This window comes from Theropithecus gelada, chromosome 1 (genome assembly GCF_003255815.1).
Source record: "Theropithecus gelada isolate Dixy chromosome 1, Tgel_1.0, whole genome shotgun sequence".
In the NCBI taxonomy this organism is placed as follows: Eukaryota; Metazoa; Chordata; class Mammalia; order Primates; family Cercopithecidae; genus Theropithecus; species Theropithecus gelada.
Genome location: NC_037668.1, coordinates 208935009 through 208958126, shown reverse-complemented (window position 1 = coordinate 208958126; position 23118 = coordinate 208935009). Strand labels below are relative to the sequence as shown.

The following is a 23118-nucleotide window of genomic DNA, read 5'->3' as shown; positions in this document are numbered from 1 at the left end:
GATCTATGAGATAAAAGAATGGATCTCCATAAAAATATCGTAACATTTCTTATAACTTAAAAGATATTTCATTTTTACATACTTTGAATGTAATAGAAGCTAGGTTTTGTTTCTTATTGTAGATGTGTGTTTATATTAACTCATTATTTTATAAACCAAGTGCTGTACTATATTTTTATTTGTTTACTCACCACTGTACTAATGAGGGCAATATTTTAAAATTGATTTTTAAAACATTTTCCAATGTATCCTACATGCAAATAGTACATGGAAAATACATGTATAGTTTAAAGAACAGTAATAATATGGGTACTAGTATGTCTCCACAGTAGCTGTCAAATACTATTTACTTAAACATGTAGTATGTCTCCTCCCAGAAGTAATTATAGTCTGGACTTTTGTGTAATCCTTGCTTTACTTTTCTTCAGAATGGAAGTATCTGTATTTATATTCCTAAGTAATTTTTATTTTACTTCCTTTTTTTAGGGTGGTTTTTTTGTTTTGTTTTGTTTTGTTTTTGAGGCAGAGTCTCACTCTGTTGCCCAGGCTGGAGTGCAGTGGTCCTATCATGACTCACTGCAGCCTTGACCTCCTGGGCTCAAGCGACCTTTCCTCCTCAGCCTCCTAAGTAGCTGGAACTACAGGTCTGTGCCACCATGCCAGGCTAATTTTTGTAGTTTTTGGAGAGATGGGGTTTCACCATGTTGCCCAGGCTTGTCTCAAACTCCTGGACTAAGCAATCCAATCCACCTGCCTCAGCCTTCCGAAGTGTTAGGATTACAATCGTGAGCCACTGCACCCAGCCTGTTTTTTAGTTTTTTAAAAACTGAGTAACAAGCATAAGCCTAGTTTTATAAGAAAGCGCAATTAAAGGCTTTCTGAGAATGTTACCTGAATAGAGATTCTAAGCCATACTCTGATTTCAGATTTAGCTTCTTTCTCTGAGAGTTTACAAAAGCCCCTCTAGAGAATTCAGTTGGACAGGTCATGAGCCAGTTCTGGTAAACATAGGGGTCCACTACAGTTAGAATATCTGACACATTTGGCGGGGCATGGTGGCTCACGCCTGTAATCCCAGCACTTTTGGAGGCCAAGGTGGGCAGATTACCTGAGGTCAGGAGTTTGAGACCAGCCTGGCCAACATGGTGAAACCCCGTCTCTACTAAAAATAATAATAATAAAAAAATTAGCCGGGTGTGGTGGTGGGCGCCTGTAATCCCAGCTTCTTGGGAGGCTAAGGCAGGAGAAGCGCTTGAACCTGGGAGGCAGAGGTTGCAGTGAGTCAAGATCACATCATTGCACTCCAGCCTGGGCAGCAAGAGCAAAACTCCATCTTAAAAAAAAAAAAAAAAGAATATCTGACACATCTGACACATTCACAGTGGATGTTATGTGGGAGTGTGCTCAGTCGTAGTAGCAGACTACTCTGTATATTCTCATTCTAGGCTTATGGTGATTTACCCCTATTTTTCACAAGTAGGTCAGAATGTTTCTGCTGGATAAAGTGATGTCATTAGCTGATCTAGGTAGTGGCACATAAGACATGGAAGGGAGAGTTGGAATTTCATTGAAACAAGATAAATATAAATTTTATAAACAAGATAAATACAGATTTTTAAATCCAGTCTGGTTCACTCAGGCATTCAAAGACTACACAGTGGCAGCAGGTAGCTTAATGATAATAGCCTGCAGTATGACTTTCTTTGGAAATAGCCCTGCTCTAGTCTGGACTGGCTTCCCTCTATGTCTGTTGCACAGCTATTTTCCTAGGGAGATCCCATTCTAGGGATCTCCTTTAATGTAGTTCTTGGATTTCTTTGTTTTTGGCATCTCACGTTCCTGCCCACCCCTATACTTTCATTTTGGTGAAGCACATTTTGTAGTAGCTTCTTAAGAACAAATGCATGAGAAGCAATTTTTAGAGATTGGCAGCATTTAAATATTTGTATTCAGTTTTGCAAATATCTTTATTCTATTCATAGTTTGACTGGATTGGAAGTTTAGTATTTTATTGGCAGTGTTGAATTGTTTTTTTGCTTCCAGTGTTGCTTTTGTGAAGTCCAGAGCTCTTCCAACTCCTGATTCTTTGTGTGTGACGTGTTTTATTCTTTATTTTTTGCTTTTCCCTCTCTGGAATCTTTTTTTTTTTCTTTTTTTGAGATGGAGTCTCACTCTGTCGCCCAAGCTGGAGTGTAGTGGCACAATTTCGGCTTACTGCAACCTCTGCCTCCTGGGTTCTAGTGATTCTCCTGCCTCAGCCTCCCTAGTAGGTGGGATTGCAGGGGCCTGCCAGCACACCTGGCTAACTTTCGTATTTTTAGTAGAGATGGAGTTTCGCCATTTTAGCCAGGCTGGTCTCGAACTGCTGACCTCAAGTGATCAGCTCACCTCAGCCTCCCAAAGTGCCAGGATTACTGGCATGAGCCACCATGCCCTGCTAGGAATCCTGAATCTTTTGTTTTTCATGTCCAAAAATTTCACTCTGAAATATATCTACACAAGGCCAAAGCAAGAGAACAGATATATCCATAGCACACTTGGCTGTTCTCTTTTTTTAGCCTTGTGTGGGTATATTTTCATCCCCTGTGGTGTCTACTTGCTAGACTCTTTCATTCTAGCAACTTCTGTCTTTCTGTTCTAGGCAGTTTTTTTTTGAATGAGTTTCTTGATTATTTCCTCTTCTGCATTTTACTGTTCTCTCCCTTTTTAATTTTTATTCATTATTATTATTTTTAAAAATAATTATTTTTGAGATGAGGTGTCACTATATTGCCCAGGCTGGTCTCAAACTTCTGAACTCAAGCGATCTTCCTCTCTCAGCCTCCCAAAGTGCTAGGATTACAGGCATGAGCCACCGTGCTGGCCCCGCTAAATTTTTTTTTTAATTGAGACTGTGTTTCACTATGTTCAGCCCAGGCTGTTCTCACACTTCTAGGCTCAAGCAGTCCTCCTGCCTCAGCCTCCCAAGTAGCTGGGTAGCTAGGGTTATAGGTGCATGACACTGCACTTGGCTGTTATCTTTGTTTGGCCAGCCATTATTTGATATTATACCTTCTGTAATATATTCTAATATGCTCACATTTTAATTTCTTGCTTTTTATTAATTTTTTTGTCTTTTTCTTATTTCTTTGAAATTTTATCTGCTTTGTCTTTTAATCCTTTTGTTGACTTCTTGCTGTAATGTTTAAGTTTTCAATTTTTTTTTTTTTTGAGACTGAGTCTCACTGTGTTGCCTAGGCTGGAGTGCAGTGGTGCGATCTTGGCTCACTGCAGCCTCCGCCTTCTGAGTTCAAGCTGCAACCCCCACCTTCAAAGTTCAAGTGATTCTCCTGCCTCAGCCTCCCGAGTAGCTGGGATTACAGGCGCCTGCCACCGCGCCCAGCTAATTTTTTGTATTTTTAGTAGAGATGGGGTTTCAGCATCTTGGCCAGGCTGGTCTTGAACTCCTGACCTTGTGATCCACCTGCCTTAGCCTCCCAAAGTGCTGGGATTACAGGTGTGAGCCACTGCGCCTGGCCTTTTTATGAATATTTTAAAATTAAACTAGTTTGATTTTTCAAGAGCTCTATTTTCTGTGTGTTTTGTACCACTCTGTTCTTATAGATGGACGTAATACCTTTCTATTTTGATCTTTCAAAGGATTTTATAATTTTTTTTTTTTTTTTTTTTTGTTTGCTAGGTCAGTTTCCTCTAATTTGCTTTTTTCTATTTTGTTGTTTTGAGCTCTTCCCTATTAAGATTTTTTTTCCTGGCTGTCTTAAGATTATGAAGGAAAGACTAAACTGATTTGGAAATTGCAAGCATATGGTTGGCACTAGTTGACCTTGAGTTTCACAATCGGGTGATCTGGTTGGCCATTTCCTAGGGAATTAATAATATGAAGTCTTTAGGTCTTTTTCTTTTAGACTAGTTGGCTTCCAGAGAAAATAGTTCCAATCTCTTGACTGGAGGGTGGTAAGCGAATGGTTTCCAGTGTTCTAGGGTCTAGTTGAAGAATAGAGATTGGGGTGAGGGGATTCTTAGTGTTTAGATATGTTCATGAATCCCCCTAATTTCAGCATTACATCTGTACCTGTGCCTTCAACAGTTGTTAGCATCTTCCAGGCTAGGAGCCCTCTCCTACTATCTTCAGAGAATAAAGCTCTAGAAGGGCAGTCACCTTGCAACCTGAAATGAGGTGGGGATCTAGGCATCTAAGTAATTTTCAGTCTTCACCCAGTGTTCCTTGTATGAGGCTCCCCACTGCCCTTTTTATTTTCATAGGCACTAGGGCAGTCAGTAATTATTGAGGGTTCTATGGTAAACTGGGTTGGTTCTTGACTTTCCTCACTGCTGGTATGAGGTTTAGCCTTCTTTGGTGCCCTTCATTCATTCATCTGCTTTCTGATTTGCAAATTGTGTTGCTTTTCTCTATTTTCCCCCATTTTTAGAGGTTTATATCATTTCAGAAATTGCATTTTTATACCATATATATGACATATTAGTATATATAGATACACACAGACACACACACAGATATATAAAATGCCCCCAAACCCCCGCCACACACATATTTATACTGTATGTGTAATATACACTCACTTGTGTGCAGTCTTTTTACAGATGGGATCATTAACATATTACAAACTTTTTTTTCCCCAACTTAGTAGTATAACTTATAAATCTTTCCAAATCAGCACATCCACATCTACTGAATAGATATATCATAATTTATTTAATTAGTTTCTAACACAAAGACATTTTGGTTACTTCCCATATTTTTCCTTTTAGACAGTTCAACAATGAATATAGTATTTGCATACTTTTAACATTTTAAGTGCTCTCTTCATGTTTTCTTTTTTCCTCAGTGAATTTTATTTTATTTTTGGCCACAGATCGAATTGAAGACATTTCAAATATTTCCAATTAATTAATGATCATCATATGAATGCATATTTGTGTGTGTATATGTATACATAAAAATTTGATACCCCTTGTGAGTAGAGAACACAGACAGCTAAGATTCTATCCTCTTGTCCGGAGATGGGTTGGGAATAAAACTAGAGGTACAGTGGTAGTTGGACTTCTGTGGAGAAATTGAATGCCTCTGGAGAATAATCTTCTACATTCTGGCAGTGGAAATCCCCTAGAGTAAACTACATCCCGGATGAATCACGTAAAGCCTATCAGTTAATAAATCCGACTAACAGTAGCACCAAGCAAGTTTTAATAGGGCATTCTTGATAATCTCTTGTTAAACTCAGAGAACCTGCAGTATCTATAAAACAAGAATAAGCTGGGCATGGTAGCTCACACCTGTAATCCCAGCACTTTGGGAGGCCAAGGTGGGCAGATCACCTGAGGTCAGGAGTTCAAGACCAGCCTGACCAACATGGAGAAAACCCGTCTCTACTAAAAATACAAAACAGCCGGGCATGGTGGTGCATGCCTGTAGTTCCAGCTACTTGGGAGGCTGAGGCAGGAGGATCGCTTGAACCCAGGAGGCGGAGGTTGTGGTGAGCCGAGATCACGCCATAGCACTCCAGCTTGGGCAACAAGAGTGAAACTCCGTCTGAAAAAAAAAAAAAAAAGAATAAGATGCATTGAAAAAGAAAAGAACAAGAAAGACTTGGAGATAAAAATCTAAATTAGGCCAGGCACAATGTCTCAGGCCTATAATCCCAGCCCAGCACTTTGGGAGGCCAAGGTAGGCAGATCACTTGAGCTCAGGAGTTCCAGACCAGCTAAGCAACATGGTGAAACCCTGTCTCTACTAAAAATACTAAAATTAACCGGATGTGGTGCTTGGTGCCTATAATCCCAGCTGCTCAGAAGGCAGAAGCATGAGAATCATTTGAACCCATACCGCTGCACTCCAGTCTGGGCAACAGAGAGAGACTCTGTCTCAGAAACAAAAACAAAAACAAAAAATCTAAATTAAAATTCAGAAGAGCTGGGCATGATGGCTCACGCCTGTAATCCTAGCACTTTGGGAGGCTGAGGCAGGTGGATCACCTGAGGTCAGGAGTTTGAGACCAGCCTGACCAATATGGTGAAACCCCATCTCTGCTAAATATACAAAAATTAGCTTGGCATGTTCCTCTAGTCCCAGCTATTGGGGAGACAGGAGAATTGCCTGAACCCTGGAGGTGAAGGTTGCAGTGAACCGAGATCGTGCCATTGCACTCTAGCCTGGGCAACAGAGCAAGACTCTGTCTCCAAAAAAAAAAAAAAAAAAAAAATTTCAGTAGAGCATTAAGAATTTTAAATGGAGGAAATCTTCAGAAAGTATAAAAAAAGCAGCGATGGAAATTTTCAAGAAAAGATATGTTGTATAGTGTATTAATCTAAGAAGGGGGAAGTATGAAAATAGAGGAGAGAGGCCAGGCACAGTGGCTCACGCCTGTAATCCTGGCACTTTGGGAGGCTGAGGCGGGCGGATCACGAGGTCAGGAAATCAAGACCATCCTGGCCGACACGGTGAAACCCTGTCCCTACCAAAATACAAAAATTAACTGGGTATGATGGCAAGCGCCTGTAGTCCCAGCTACTCAGGAGGCTGAGGCAGGGGAATCGCTTGAACCTGGGAGGTGAAGGTTGCAGTGAGCTGAGATTTTCACTCCACTCCATCCTGATGACAGAGCAAGACTCAGTCTCAAAAAAAAAAAAAAAATAGCAAGTAACTAAAAGAAGAAAAATTCCAGAACTGACAGACACAAATCTTTCCATTGAAATTGCTCACTAGGTACTTAATAAATTAATAGTCATACCATAGTACATCATTATGAAATTATAAAATATCAAGAATGAAAAAATCACCACAAAGGAATGAGAAACCAAATGAAAGTTATGGTTTATAACCCCTTAAGCAAAGAAGCAGTACATTCAGAAGGATTCAGAACTCTGAAGGAAACAATTTTTAACCTAGAATTCTGTACCTCATTAAACTCTCAATCAATGAAGTTTGAGGGTAAGGATGTATTCATATATGTAAGGACAATGAATATTTACATCCCATGTACCTTTTTAAGGAAGCTACTCAATGGTGAGCTCTAGTACAGATGCGATAACCAAGGAAGAAGAAGATGTGAGATTCAGTTAACAGTGGATCTGGCTCAAGAGAAAGCGAGGAGGATTCCCAGGATGACAGCTGTTAGAGCAGACCCAGAGAGATACCACCCAGATGCTGTTGCGGAAAATAGCTCTCTAGGGTGCAGAGATTGGGTGAATAAGGGGAAATTGGATACAATGCTTGATTTAATGAAATAATGTGAAAGAGATACAAAGGAAGATAAAACATGCAGAAAAGTAGTTGGAAACTCTTTGAAAAATAAAATGCTGTATAAGAAAGGAAGTTTATCAAATGTACTACTAATTTCTGCAGGGAACCACATTTACATGTGTTATAAATACTATATTGTAAAAATGAAAGATAACTATATATAGGAAGGATGGTAGAGGGCAGATATGGGTGTTGATAAGAAAGAATCCCCATTGCTCACAGAGGATAAACTTTATAAATAAGTCAGCAGGCCAGGGATGTTGGCTCATGCCTATAATCCCAGTGCTTTGGGAGACTGAAATGAGCAGATCACTTGGGGTCAAGAGTTCAAGATCAGCCTGGCTAAAATAATGAAACTTCATCTCTACTAAAAATATAAAAATTAGCTGGGCATGGTGGCGCGTGTCTGTAGTCCCAGATAGTTTGGAGGCTAAGGCAGGAGAATTGCTTGAACCTGGGAAGAGGAGGTTGCAGTGAACTGAGATCACACCACCGCACTCCAGCCTGGGTGACAGAGTGAGATTCCATCACACACACACACAAAAATAAATAAAACAAATAGTATATTATTAAAAGTAAGAGATGACTATAACAGATGTTAACACTTTGGAGGTGGAAAAAGATTTTTATCCTCTTGTTGGTTTTTCATTATGAGTCTAGATTTGTTTTTAATGATGTATGTGTATTGTTTTGATAATTTAAAAAATGTAGCCATGCAGGCACACATTGTAAAGGTCAAATGTTTTAGCAATCTTAGTTATATCAGTTACGTTTTACATTTAATGAATTTAGCTAAAGAACATGCATGGATTTCTCAGAAGAGAGCTATAGTTAAGGTTGTAAGTTCTGGAGGTAAATGACTTAGATTTAACTACTTTTGGGGGTAGATTAACCTCTTAAATCCCAGTCCCTTTTTTTTTTTTTTTTTTTTGGCTGTGTTTTGTTGTGTTGCTTTTGTTTTTCTTATTTATTTAAAACCCTAGTCTCTTAAACTATAAAGTGGGGCTGATAATGACATGTATCTCGTAGGGCTATTGTGAGGATTGAATGAGATGGTCTGTTCAAAGCGTGTCAAAGTAACCAGCATGTAGTAAGTTCTCAGGAAATGTTATCTTAAAATAATAATAAAATGATTTACCAGAATGAACACACTGAAGCAGTAAGTTCCATAATTAATTTTATACAAGTTATTAGTAACTAAAATTAATTTTATCTGTTCTTTAAAACATCATGGAAATCATTGATTACAAAATTATTGGATATTCATTATTACATTGAAAAATGAAGCTAGCCAGGTGTGGTGGCTCACGCCTTTAATCTCAGCACTTTGGAAGGCCGAGGTGGGCAGATTGCTTGAGCTCAGGAGTTCAAGATCAGCCTTGGCAACATGAGGAGACCCTGTCTCTACAAAAAATACAAAAATTAGCCGGGTATGGCACACCTGTAGTCCCAGCTACTTGGGAGGCTGAGGTGGGAGGATCATTTGAGCCCAGGGGGTTGAGGCTGCAGTGAGCCATGATAGTGCCTGAGGAATAGAGCAAGACCCTGTCTCAAAAAAAAAAAACAGAGAAAGAAAGAGAAAGAAAAGAAAGAAAAAGAAGGGAGGGAGAGAGGGAAAGAAAAGAAAACAAAAGAAAATGAAAGAAAAATGAGAGGCCAGGTGCAGAAGCTTGCTCCTGTGATCCCAGCTACTCAGGAGTCTGAGGTGGGAGGATCTCTTGAGCCTAGGAGTTTGAGGCTGAAATGCGCTGTGATTGTGCCACTGCACTCCAGCTTGGTTCAGAGAGTGAGACCCTGTCTCTGATTAAAAGAAAAACGAAGGCTGTAGTTTTATAAGAATATAAATAGTGAGCCGAGATCGAGCCACTGCACTTCAGCTTGGGTGACAAAGTGAGACTCCATCTCAAAAAAAAAAAAGAAGAATATAAACTTACCGGTAGTACAATCTGGGATTATATCCTTACTCCACTATTTTCTGAGATATATTATGATAAAAATATTATACTCATAATAACTTGGAGAAGCTTTTTTCTTTTTTATTTCCACTTTATTAAGGTATAGTTTACATAAAATTGATGACTTTTATGTTTAAAATTTGATGGGTTTTGACAAAAGTCTACAGTATTATAACCATCACCGTGATCGTAATAGAACATTTCCATCATCAGAAGAGCCTCTTAGCCTCTTTGAAACCCAGTTGCTTTGCATGTAACATAGAGATAAAAGCCAGCGACCTCAGGTGGCTGTATACACAGGACTAATATATACAGTCCCTGGCACATAGAAGACATTGCTAGTGTTCTTATCATACTCATCATTTTTTTTCTCTCTTATTTTCTAGCTTCTGAAAGTTCTGCTGAAGACAGTGAGCAGGAAGATGAGAGAGGTGCTCAAGACATGGATAATAATGGCAAAGAGGAATCTAAGATTGATCGTTTGACCCACAACAGAAATGATCTTATTTCAAAAGAGGAACAGAACCCTTCATCTTTGCTAGAAGAAAACAAAGTTCATGCAGATTTGGTAATATCCAAACCAGTGTCAAAATCTCCAGAAAGATTAAGGAAAGATATAGAAGTATTATCTGAAGATACGGATTATGAAGAAGATGAAGTCACAAAAAAGAGAAAAGATGTCAAGAAAGACACAACAGATAAATCTTCAAAACCACAAATAAAACGTGGTAAAAGAAGGTATTGCAATACAGAAGAGTGTCTAAAAACTGGATCACCTGGCAAAAAGGAAGAGAAGGCCAAGAACAAAGAATCACCTTGCATGGAAAACAGTAGCAACAGCTCTTCAGACGAAGATGAGGAAGAAAAATCAAAAGCAAAGATGACACCAACTAAGAAATACAATGGTTTGGAGGAAAAAAGAAAATCTCTACGGACAACTGGTTTCTATTCAGGATTTTCAGAAGTGGCAGAAAAAAGGATTAAACTTTTAAATAACTCTGATGAAAGACTTCAAAACAGCAGGGCCAAAGATCGAAAAGATGTCTGGTCAAGTATTCAGGGACAGTGGCCTAAAAAAACGCTGAAAGAGCTTTTTTCAGACTCTGATACTGAGGCTGCAGCCTCCCCACCCCATCCTGCCCCAGAGGAGGGGGCGGCAGAGGAGTCACTACAGACTGTGACTGAAGAGGAGAGTTGTCCACCCAGTGTAGAACTAGAAAAACCACCTCCAGTCAATGTCGATAGTAAACCCATTGAAGAAAAAACAGTAGAGGTCAATGACAGAAAAGCAGAATTTCCAAGTAGTGGCAGTAATTCAGTGCTAAATACCCCTCCTACTACACCTGAATCGCCTTCATCAGTCACTGTAACAGAAGGCAGCCGGCAGCAGTCTTCTGTAACAGTATCAGAACCACTGGCTCCAAACCAAGAAGAGGTTCGAAGTATCAAGAGTGAAACTGATAGCACAATTGAGGTGGATAGTGTTGCTGGGGAGCTCCAAGACCTCCAGTCTGAAGGGAATAGCTCACCAGCAGGTTTTGATGCCAGTGTGAGCTCAAGCAGTAGTAATCAGCCAGAACCAGAACATCCTGAAAAAGGTGAGAAGGAAAATGTATACGTTGACATACTTTAGAATTTCCCCTCTTAAAGCTTCAATGATTTCGCAGTATCTCTTGTTATAACGTGAGGCGATTAAGTGTCGTATTTGTGTGAACCTGGTAAAAATGGAAGTTTTAAAGGTAATTTGAAAATGAATAGTGGAATGCATTTAAAAGCTTGAGAAGGCTTTAATGTGCTTTGCTTGAGCCATCCATGACATTTTATTGTGGACCAGAACACATGCTAGAAATTGCACCCAGGCCCAAATCCAAACCTGTTTGAGAATTCATTATATGCAGTGGTTGACTATATGGCATGAGCAGCTTAAATCTATTTCTGTAACATTGTTTTTGCAATTGTAATGTGCAGTTTCTCACGAACATTTTGATTTATTGACAGACCCCTCCACCCTTAACCAAATACTGTATGTAGGGGTTTGGAGCAACCAACTGTCCAGGCACTGCTTTCCTCAGACAACCGTGTCAAACTGATTTTCAAGCCTGACTAACTTGTGTGAGTTTGTAAAGGAATTTGATGCTTTCTTAGATGCATAGCTTCCAAATTGAAGGACCAATGTGTACGTTAATAACCTACAGTAATACTTTTTGATTTTCCGTGAAATTGTTAAAAGTGGAAATTCAAATCGGTACCTTCCCAAAGTATTAGTGCCTTTCGATGGTGCCATAGCCATACTTCTGTCATCATTTTTCTTATAAACCACTTCATTCAGGTAGCTTTAAATCAGTATACTCTAGGCTGACACCTGGCTTTGGAACACACTTTTCCATTGTAAAGACAGAGCAGAGCACTAGGGTATGTTTTTTATATACCATAAAAGATTTTAGAATGCTAGCTTTAGGTTTTTAGCAGAGCTTAAAAGAGATATGGTCTAGATCAAATTAGTTAATTCTGTGTTTTCTAAGGAATCTTGACTTAAAACATTTCTGTTTTAAAATAAATTAAAAATATACTTGCAATTAAATTGAAATGTTCTTTGCTTTTTTCACATTTATAAGTATAACTACTATGATTTTATCTGTGCCATACTATCTCATGGAACTGAACTATCCAAACATGACTAATTTTCAAAATGAAAGAATCCTTTATTTCAGAATATTAGACAGGCTTTCAACAATAAAATTTTACTGACCAGGTGTGGTCACCACGCCTGTAATCCCAGCAATTTGGGAGATCAAGGTGGTGGATAGCTTGAGTCCAGGAGTTCAAGACCAGCCTGGACAACATGGCAAAACCCCATCTCTACCAAACATACAAACATTAGCCAGCTGTGGTGGCGCATGCCTGTAGTCCCAGCTACCTTGGGGGCTGAGGTGGGAGAATCACTTGATCCTGGGAAGGCTGCAGTGAGCCAAGATCACGCCACTGCACTCCAGCCTAGGTGATAAAACAAGACCCTATCTCAAAAAAAAAAAAGGAAAGAAAAAAACAGGTTTTACTGTTACAGGTTTTTTGGTTTTTTGGTTGTTTTTTTTTTTTTTTTGAGATGGAGTCTTGCTCTGTTGCCCAGGCTGGAGTGCAGTGGTGTGATCTGGGCTCTCTGCAACCTCCGCCTCCTGGGTTCAAGCAATTCCCCTGCCTCAGCCTCCTGAGTAGCTGGGACTACAGGCATGTGCCACCATGCCCAGCTAATTTTTTGTATTTTTAGTAGAGATGGGGTTTCACCATGTTAGCCAGGATGGTCTTGATCTCCTGACCTCATGATCCGCCTGCCTCGGCCTCCCAAAGTGCTAGGATTATAGGCGTGAGCCACCAGGCCCAACCTATTGTTACAGTTTTTGAGAGGTTGTATCCTCATTATATGTTCCTAATATCTTACAAAAGATTAAAATTAACGAAAAAGAGACAGCTGGGCGCGGTGGCTCAAACCTGTAATCCCAGCACTTTGGGAGGTGGAGACGGGCGGATCACAAGATCAGGAGGTCGAGACCATCCTGGCTAACAACGCTGCCGTTTTGAATCTTAATCTTGACTAGGTTAATAATTATGGAATTTGAAAGCTACTCCTAAATTTAGGGTAACTTATATCTTTTTAGAAATAATTGTTTTTTTGTTTTATTTTTTGTTCTTTTGAGATAGAGTTTTGCTCTTGTTGCCCAGGCTGGAATGCAGTGGTGCAGTCTTGGCTCACTGCAACCTCCGCCTCCCAGGTTCAAGAGATTCTCCAGCCTCAGCCTGCTGAGTATCTGGGATTAATGCCCAGCTAATTTTTGTATTTCATTTAGTAGAAATGGGGTTTCACCATGTTGGCCAGGCTGGTCTTGAACTCCTGACGTCAGGTAATCCACCTACCTCAGCCTCCCAAAGAGCTGGAATTACAGGCATGAGCCACCACGCCCTACCAGAAATAAATTCTTAAGCACCTATTTCACATGGCCACAATTTAATAAATTTACTTACTATGAATATTGGAGAGTCCCCACTATATCACAAGTTAAAATGTAAGTTTTGCTATTTAGATGTAGTTTTTTCCTCTTAATTTACTCTACATTGAAGGTTTTTATTTCTTAGCATCTGAGCACTTTAGAATTCAACTCTCTTGGAGAGAAACCTGACAATTATGACTCTGTGCCTCAGTATGGTCAATATCTACGTCTCCTTTGTGTTTCACTTAAATTGTTATATTAAAATGACTTTAGGTGGGTTCACATACTTGGTGTAAAAAATAAAAAAGAAATAAATATTAAAAATTTAAAAAGCTATTAGGAAAAGTTATAAGTAAGATTATATGACCTATTTTTTAAAAAGGAAGTTGCAGACAGTTAATTACTTGTCCTGTTTTTGACCAAGGAAGTTAGGTTTTATACACAGAAGGTTGACTTAGTGTCTGACATTGGAACTGAATGGAGATAGTACTTTATTAGTCTCTGGAGAAAAAAAGCTTATTTTATACAGTCTGAGAGATAACATATATGAATTAGACAGAAGTATAGCAGATGCTAAGGAATAGAAAAATGCTACAGTTGAGAGAAGTGATTCATCAGTGAAGCCTGGAACATCTTAGTGAAGATGTAGGACTTGGGCTAGTCCTTGAAGAAAAGGGAGACATTTATTTGTAATGTTTTGCAATAATTTCCCACCAAGAAGATGAGACACTTTTTAGAACTACTATGTTGAATTTGTAAGTGGTATGTGTGTTAACCAGACAGCGTTCTGGGAGCTTAGTTATTTTTGAAATAAATTGGTAAAAAAAAACCAAGTGTGAATTACTGCTAAAATTTACCCCATTAATATCATTATATCATTTTAAAAATTATGTTAATATAAGACATAATGTCATTAACATTTTAACCTGTGATTAAGTCTTTATATTTTGGTTTTATTGAATCTTAACAAATTTCAGTTTTTATTTTCAGCATATGCTTGTTTTTTAATTACTAGGCTCATAAACTCCCAGTACTATATTAAGGACTATTTTCAATTTAGATCTGATTTTTTAAAGAAGGATGTGCATACTTTATTTCCCTTTTTTAAAACCCTGACTTTTATTATGTACAAGAATTCAGACTCCATTAATGACAGTTTATTAAAAACTTGTAATTTCTGTGACAATTTATAAATGTCATAAAGAACATGTAGTTTGGATTGTTCTATGCTTCTAAAATGTGAAATTAATTTATACCTAGGAAATGTTGGATTTTATTTTGTGTTACTTAATCCCTTTCCCTTCATAGCCTGTACAGGTCAGAAAAGAGTGAAAGATGCTCAGGGAGGAGGAAGTTCATCAAAAAAGCAGAAAAGAAGCCATAAAGCAACAGTGGTAAACAACAAAAAGAAGGGAAAAGGCAGTAAGTGTGAAATATCTAATTTTTAAAATATAAAAATAATAGCTGATAATTTTCTCCCCAGTAAGAAAATGGTATTCAGGATATGGGATAGTACATTGTTTTGATTTTGTCTGTACACTCAAAAAAAGTCACACAGATTCTGTAAGGCTACTTGCTTTAAAAAGAAAAAAAAAAAACATGCATTAGGAGAAATACCTAATGTTAATGATGAGTTGATGGGTGCAGCAAACCAACATGGCACATTTATACCTATGTAACAAACCTGCACGTTGTGCACATGTACCCTAGAACTTAAAGTATAATAATAATAAAGAATTTCTGCAAAAAACCCCACAGGTTTTCTAATCTTAGGTAAATTCTAGTTTTAAGCAAGTTGGTATTATTGAGCAGTGGTATTGATTGCTGATGAAAAATCAAGTAATCTGTTTTTGAAATAGTAGCCAATATACTATAAACATCAACATATTTGTTACCTTTGTGTTCCACAGTTATTTTCACTTGCTATAAAATGTATCACACGTTGTGAAATATTTCAACTATGTGTTTTTATTACAGTGAAATTGATCGCTTAGTAATTCTTCAAGGCAAAATCAGCATAGAAGTGTAACAGTCAAGATAACTTTAGAACTGTAATTCCAACAACTCAGTCTACGACATTTATCTTTGGTACCCTATATTATGTGACCTGAGAGTAACTACAAACAATACTTTTTGCTAAGTATGCTCCAACTTTAGCAACGACTCCGTTCATCAATCCACAGAAAATATATATACTGTATTTCTTCTGAGGGCTGCACATTTTATCTCTTTTGTAGACAAAGAAAGAAGCAGAAAATATGTAAAGAATTTTTTTTCAGGTGCCCCACACTGACCTCCTGCTGCTCTTCCAGGAGACTCCTGCCACCTCCACTGCCTGACCTTTGCTAGCAGCCGGCTTGGCTGCACTTCAGTGCAGAAAAGGGTTATTCGGCCAGCTCCCCGAGGTTCTGCTGAGCCCATATGACTTCCAGGCGGTGAATATGGCGTCCCTGGGGCCCCGGGCGGCTGTGCTCAGCAAGGCCATGAAAGCCAGGCTGAGACAGTCCACTGCATAGAGTGGGGCCAACCCTTGGGTGGCTTAGCTAGGAGTTGCCAGGGGTTCCAGAGCAGCAGTGGGGGAGCTGGGAGGGAAGTTATGTATATGTGTCAACCAGTGGTGGAGTTTCTTTATTCCCAAAATTTCACAGTGGGAGGAGTTGCTGCTATCTGCCTTTACTATTTGGAATACTTTCTGGCTTTGAGAGTTTAACTCTTTTTTTTTTTTTTTTTTTTTTGGTGATGTTGTTAAGTGAAAAATCAGTAAATATATGCCAAATCAGTCAGTCATCAGTTGTTTGGTGTAACTGGTAGGATATTTAAAGTGTTTTTTCTTTCACTGTGATGTTTTTGTCTTCAAGCATTTACTATTTAAATGACATTTCCTAGGAGAGTTCATCTTCAATGAGTCATTTAGTATATTCATATAATACAGAGACACAGTGTTCTCCCATTTTACTTACTGGGCTTCTGCCATGGTAAATCAGAATGAGTAACCATTCTCAGAGAATAATTTAGTAACATGAATTAATTCTGATGGAATCTAAAGTAATACTTTGTATCCAAAAAGAGGTTATCTATGGAAATACTAATCCCATCACCTGCCTGTCCACATGGTAAGCTGTCAAGGTCAGGTATTTCCATTTTAGTACTGAAGTTTACTTAGCAATAGCAGTTGTAACATAATTGTTACACAGACTTCTGAATTGTTCATAAAATACTGAATATTTTATTAGGGTGAAACTGATTATTTTAGTCAACCCACAGCATAGGAGTTATTTAAGAATAATTTCATTATACATGTCAAACTTTAGAGTTTATTCCCAAGGAGTTCTTTATAGAATATGATGATTGTGCATCATTATTTGTTTGTGGCCAAAGGAGTAGGAAAATGTTGCATATACCCAATGTTACATATTGATTGTAGAGGTTTCTACAATTAATCATTTTAAAAGAAGTTATATTTTACTTTTATATATTAACATAATAGAGTAAAAAGCCATTCAAATGATTACTGTATATTTGACAGTCTACCAAGCATAATGATAGATTAGTGTGAGTGATTTTAAAAATATATCTATTATTGGCAGTTCAGGTAAGAAGTTTTTTGTTTTTGCTTTTCCTAAGATGCTGCTGCATTTGTATGTTATTTTCCAGATTTCTAGGCAAGTTGTTTTCTGTAGTACTAAATTCAAATGACTAATTTAAAATTATCTACTAAAATCTGTGACAAATTTATTATTATATTTTTGTTTATTAAATCTTTTCTTTCTTTTTCAGCAAATAGTAGTGATAGTGAAGAACTTTCAGCTGGTGAAAGTGTAACTAAGAGTCAGCCAGTCAAATCAGTTTCCACTGGAATGAAGTCTCATAGTACCAAATCTCCCGCAAGGACGCAGTCTCCAGGAAAATGTGGAAAGAATGGTGATAAGGATCCTGATCTCAAGGAGACCAGTAATCGATTACCCAAAGTTTACAAATGGAGTTTTCAGATGTGTAAGTGACATGTTAAATTGACAAGCATACAGACTTCATCCTAGTAACTTGTTTTGTTTTGTTTTGTTTTTTTGTTTTTTGAGACGGAGTCTCGCTCTGTTGCCAGGCTGGAGTGCAGTGGTAAGATCTTGGCTCACTATGATCTCCAGCCTCCTGGGTTCAAGCCATCCTCCTGCCTCAGCCTCCCGAGTAGCTGGGATTATAGGCAAGCACCACCACACCCAGCTAATTTTTTTGTGTATTTGGTAGAGACAGGGTTTCACCATGTTGGCCAGGATGGTCTCCATTTCCTGACCTCATGATCCGCCCACCTCAGCCTCACAAAGTGCTGGGATTACAGGCATAAGCCACCGTGCCAGCCTTTTTTTTTTTGAGACAGAGTGTGTCACCCAGGCTAGAGTGCAGTGCAGTGGCACAGTCTCTGCTCACTGCAGTCTCCCTGGTTCAAATGATTCTCCTGCCTCAACCTCCTTAGTAGTTGGGATTACAGACGCCCACCACCACACCTGGCTAATTTTGTTGTTGTTGTATTTTTAGTGGACACAAGGTTTCACCATGTTGGCCAGGCTGGTCTCGAACTCCTGACCTCAGGTGATCCTCCCGCCTCAGCCTCTCAAAGTGCTGGGATTTCGGGCATGAGCCACCATGCCCAGCCCCAATTCTAGTAACTCTTCATGCTGATACTCTGAAAAAGAGACTCTAGCAAACTTAATAGATATATTAATGAATTGCAATGTATAGACCTTATTTGGATCCTGATTTGAATAAATAAATTGGTTAAAGAAAAATTTTAAGGCAGTTGAGGCAAATGTCAACACTGACTAGATATTTCTGATATGACATAGGTAATTTGATTTAAAATTATCTGGTGTTAGGGGTCAGGAATAGATAGAGGTGCAGATGATACGAGTTTTGCCATAAATTGATGATTACTGAAGCTGGATGATGAGTACATGGGGTTTACTATCCTTCTGTCTATACTTTTGTATATGTGAGAAAACTTCATAAATCTTCATTTAAAAAAAGATATATATATGTATATGTGTGTATATTTTAAATAGAGACAGGGTCTCACTATGTTGCCCAGGCTAGTCTTGAACTCTTAAGCTCAAGACTGAGCTGATCCTCCCAACTCTGCTTCCCAAAGTGCTAGTATTACAAGTGTGAGCCACCACACCAGCCAATATGTATATTTTAAAAATACTACTCTAGAGTTTTTCACACAAGGAAATACCTTAAGTATTCTTAGGAGATTGAAGATTGCTTTAGAGCTTTTTAAAATTGCCTTCTAACTTAAATGTTTCACACACTCTTTAAAAAAACCTAAAAAATAACAGAGAACAGAAGAGAAAATTTTTTTTTTTTTTTTTTTTTGAGACGGAGTCTCACTGTGTCTCCCAGGCTGGAGTGCAGTGGCGTGATCTCGGCTCACTGCAAGCTCCGCCTCCCGGGTTCACGCCATTCTCCCGCCTCAGCCTCCCAAGTAGCTGGGACTACAGGCGCCCGCCACCGTGCCCGGCTAATTTTTTGTATTTTTAGTAGAGACGGGGTTTCACCATGTTAGCCAGGATAGTCTCGATCTCCTGACCTCGTGATCCACCCGCCTCGGCCTCCCAAAGTGCTGGGATTACAGGCTTGAGCCACCGCGCCCGGCCCAGAAGAGAAAAATTTATCCACAGTGTTGTTACTCAAAAAATGTGTACAATTTAGCATTTTGCTGTCTTTCCAGGTTTTTTGTTTTGTTTTTATATTTTTGTTTTTTTAGACAGAGTCTCACTCTGTTGCCCAGGCTGGAGTGCAGTGGCAGGATCTGGGCTCACTCCAACCTCCACCTCACGAATTCAAGCGATTCTCCTGTCCCAGCCTACCAAATAGCTGAGATTACAGGCACCCGCCACCATGCCTGGCTAATTTTTGTATTTTTAGTTGAGATAGGGTTTCACCATCTTGGCCAGGCTAGTATTGAACTCCTGACCTCGTGATCTGCCCGCCTTGGCCTCCCAAAGTGCTAGGATTACAGGTGTGAACCACCGTGCCCGGTCCCAGTTTTATTTTTCAGTGTGATTTTTTTTCCTGTGGTGATACTATATATGGATGTGGATATATGTAGATCTTAAGGTGTTTAATTCTGTACATATTCATTCAACAAATATTGTGCATTTATTATGTGCCAGGCATTGTTCTAGGCTAGATAAAAAATTTGGAAAACAAATATTTTAGAAGCCTTAGTTTTTTAGTTTATCTGCCTCAACCTTATTCAACAACCATGTTCTGTGTTCTCTCCTTTATATGTTAAAATTTTCTTAAAAAACGTCTATTAATGAAAGCTTTAAATTTATAGCGGACCTGGAAAATATGACAAGTGCTGAACGTATCACAATTCTTCAAGAAAAGCTTCAAGAAATCAGAAAACATTATCTGTCATTAAAATCTGAAGTAGCTTCCATTGATCGGAGGAGAAAGCGTTTAAAGAAGAAAGAGAGAGAAAGTAAGTGTTTTTACTTTACTTTTATTTATTTATTTATTTTGAGATGGAGTTTTGCTCTTGTTGCCAGGCTGGAGTGCAATTGTGCAATCTCGGTTCACTGCAACCTCCACCTCCTGGGTTCAAGCAGTTCTCCTACCTCAGCTTCCCAAGTAGCTGGAATTACAGGTGTGCGCCACCAAGTCCATCTGATTTTGTATTCTTAGGTAGAGGCAGGGTTTCGCCAGGTCAATCAGGCTGGTCTCTAACTCTTGACCTCAGGTGATCTACCTGTCTTGTCCTCCCAAAGTGCTAGGATTACAGGTGTGAGCCACAGTGCCCCGTCAGTATTTTTACTTTATTTAAACATAAACCAGAATTTCTCACTCTGCAGTTAGACTGCCATGACTTTATATCTGTCTATTTTCAGGCAAATTCTTTAATTTCTTTGTCTTATTTTCCTCATCTCTAAAGTGAAATAAATTGTCTCAAATAAAAACATTTATTTCAGATCATAATATTCACTTTCATAGAGTTTATACTCTACCAAAAACATCCTAATAAGATAATTTCAGATATTGAAAGCACCATGAAGAAAATACAGTGATGTTAAGGCAGTGATTGGATGGGTTACTTTAGATTACAAATGGTCAGCATATTTTTGTTGACACCTGAATGACACGAGGAAGTGAGATAAATTAAAATCTGGGAGGAGGCCGGTCACAGTGGCTCACGCCTATAATCCCAGCACTTTGGGAGGCCGAGGTGGGTGGATTGCGTGAGGTCAGGAGGTCGAGACCAGCCTGGCCAACATAGTGAAACCCTGTCTCTACTAAAAATACAAAAAATTAACTGTGCGTTGTGGCAGGCGCCTGTAATCCCAGCTGCTTGGGAGGCTGAGGCAGGAGAATTGCTTGAACCCAGGAGGCAGATGTTGCAGTGAACCAAGATCATGCCATTGCACTCCAGCCTGGGCAACAAGAGCTAAACTGTTTCAAAAAAAAAAAAGAAAAGACATCTATCCAGAAACTCCTTCTAAATAGTGTTTTGTAAATATAGTCACCACAAATTCTTTATAATGAATGCTTTTGCTAAATAGAGCCTCTCTACTGGGTTAGCATTAAAAGTCAGTTCCTAAATACTATTTTAAGAAAAATCCATAGAAAAATGCTTATCCTGGTTACCAAAGAAATGCAAATAAAATAAGGTATCATTCTTTTTTTTTTTTTTTTTTGGAGATGGAATTTCGCTCAGTTGCCCAGGCTGGAGTGCAGTGGCGCGATCTCAGCTCACTGCAACCTCTGCCTCCCGGGTTCAAGTGATTTTCCTGCCTCAGCCTCCCGAGTGGCTGGGATTGATTACTAGCGTGCCGCCACGCCCGGCAAGTTTTTGTATTTTTAGTAGAGATGGGGTTTCACCATGTTGGCCAGGATGCAGGATGGGCTCGATCTCTTGACTTCCTGATCTACCCGCTTGGGTCTCCCAAAGTGCTGGGATTACAGGCGTGAGCCACTGCGCCCGGCCCAAATAAGGTATCATTCTTACCAAAAAAATTAAAACCAATGCAGGAACAGTATAGTGAAATTCATATAAGTTATGAGTTGTAAATATAGTAGAATACTACTCAACTTTGAAAAGAAAAAGATCTGTATGTACTGATATGGTACAATCTCTTAAAATGTATTGTTTAATAAAAAGACACTGAACTGTGCTTCCACTTGTGTTTTGTTTTTGTGTTTGTTTTTTTTTTTTTGAGACGGAGTCTCGGTCAGTCACCAGGCTGGAGTGCAGTGGCGCGATGTCGGCTCACTGCAATCTCAGCCTTCCGGTTCAAGCGATTCTCCTGCCTCAGCCTCCCGAGTAGCTGGGACTACAGGTGCGTGCCGCCATGCCCAGCTAATTTTTGTATTATTATTATTATTATTAAGACGGAGTCTTGCTCTGTCGACCAGGCTGGAGTGCAGTGGTGCAATCTCGACTCACTGCAAGCTCTACCTCCCGGGTTGATGCCATTCTCCTGCCTCAGCCTCACAAGTAGTTGGGACTACAGGCGCCTGCCACCACGCCCGGCTAATATTTTGTATTTTTAGTAGAGACTGAGTTTCACGGTGTTAGCCAGGATGGTCTCGATCTCCTGACCTGGTGATCCGCCCGCCTTGGCCTCGCAGAGTGCTGGCATTACAGGCGTGAGCCACCGCGCCCGGCCTCCATTTGTGTTTTTAAAGGTGTTGGTATATCTACATATTTTAAATTTGTATATTATATCTCTAGATTCTAGAGGTAAAATTCCTGTAGAACAGGGGTTGCAAACATTTTCTATAAAGAGACAATAAATACGTTAGGCTTTGTGGGCCATATGGTCTCTGTAGAAACTACTTATCTCTGCCATGCTAAGTGTGAAATCTCCCATAGGCAATATGTAAACAAATAGGCATGCTGTGTTCCAATGCAATTTTCTTTCCAAAGACAAGTAAGCTAGATTTGCCCCAGGGTGGTTTTTTGCCAGCCTTTCTTCTAGAGTTATAATGAATATGAAGCAACTGGTAACAATGGGGAGGGGAATTTGGGTGATTAGGAGGTTCCTGGATGAGAGGGACATTTACTTTTCTATCTTATTACCCCTGTACTGAATGAATTTTTTAAATCTGTGCATGTATTTAAAAATATTATTTTATGAATACTAATTTATAATAATGAGAGAGGCCGAGCATGGTGGCTCACGCCGGTAATTCCAGCACTTTGGGAGGCCGAGGCAGGCAGATCACCTGAGGTCAGGAGTTTGAGACCAGCCTGGCCAACATGGCGAAGCCCCATCTCTACTAAAAATATAAAAATTAGCTGGACATGGATGTGCATGCCTGTAATCCCAGCTACTCAGGAAACTGAGACAGGAGAATTGCTTGAACCCGGGAGGCAAAGGTTGCAGTGAGCTGATATTGCACTGCTGCAGGCCAGCCTGGGCAATAGAGCAAGACCCCATCTCAAAAAAAAAAAAAAAAAAAAAAGAGAAAAAGGAGGCTGAAGCAGGAGAATGGCGTGAACATGGAAGGCAGAGCTTGCAGTGAGCCGAGATCGCACCGCTGCACTCCAGCCTGGGCAACAGAGCGAGACTCCGTCTCAAAAAAAACCAAACAGGCCAGGCGTGGTGGCTAACGCCTGTAATCCCAGCACTTTCGGAGGCCGAGACAGGTGGATCACGAGGTCAGGAGATCGAGACCATCCTGGCTAACATGGTGAAACCCCATCTCTACTAAAAATACAAAAAAATTAGCCGGGCGTGGTGGCAGGCGCCTGTAGTCCCAGCTACTGGGGAGGCTGAGGCAGGAGAATGGCATGAACTCGGGAGGCAGAGCGTGCAGTGAGCCAAGATCGCGCCACTGCACTCCAGCCTGGGCGACAGAGCAAGACTCTGTCTCAAAAAAAAAAAAAAACCGAAAAAAGGAAACAATGAGAGACTTTCTC

At 39.5% G+C, this 23118-nt stretch overlaps 1 protein-coding gene across 4 annotated transcripts in view; it reads left to right on the top strand.

Moving 5' to 3' along the window:
* Window positions 1–23118, top strand: part of ARID4B (AT-rich interaction domain 4B) — a 164536-nt gene that overhangs the window by 139086 nt on the left and 2332 nt on the right. For 3 of the 4 annotated variants that reach the window (XM_025361430.1, XM_025361440.1, XM_025361449.1), the window contains 4 exons: window positions 9603–10814; window positions 14508–14621; window positions 16977–17192; window positions 19534–19680. In XM_025361430.1, coding sequence (XP_025217215.1) covers window positions 9603–10814; window positions 14508–14621; window positions 16977–17192; window positions 19534–19680 — 1689 coding nt within the window. Of the gene's footprint in view, window positions 1–9602; window positions 10815–14507; window positions 14622–15478; window positions 15635–16976; window positions 17193–19533; window positions 19681–23118 lie in introns of all 4 variants that reach the window. The other variant, XR_003116162.1, reaches the window with a different exon arrangement.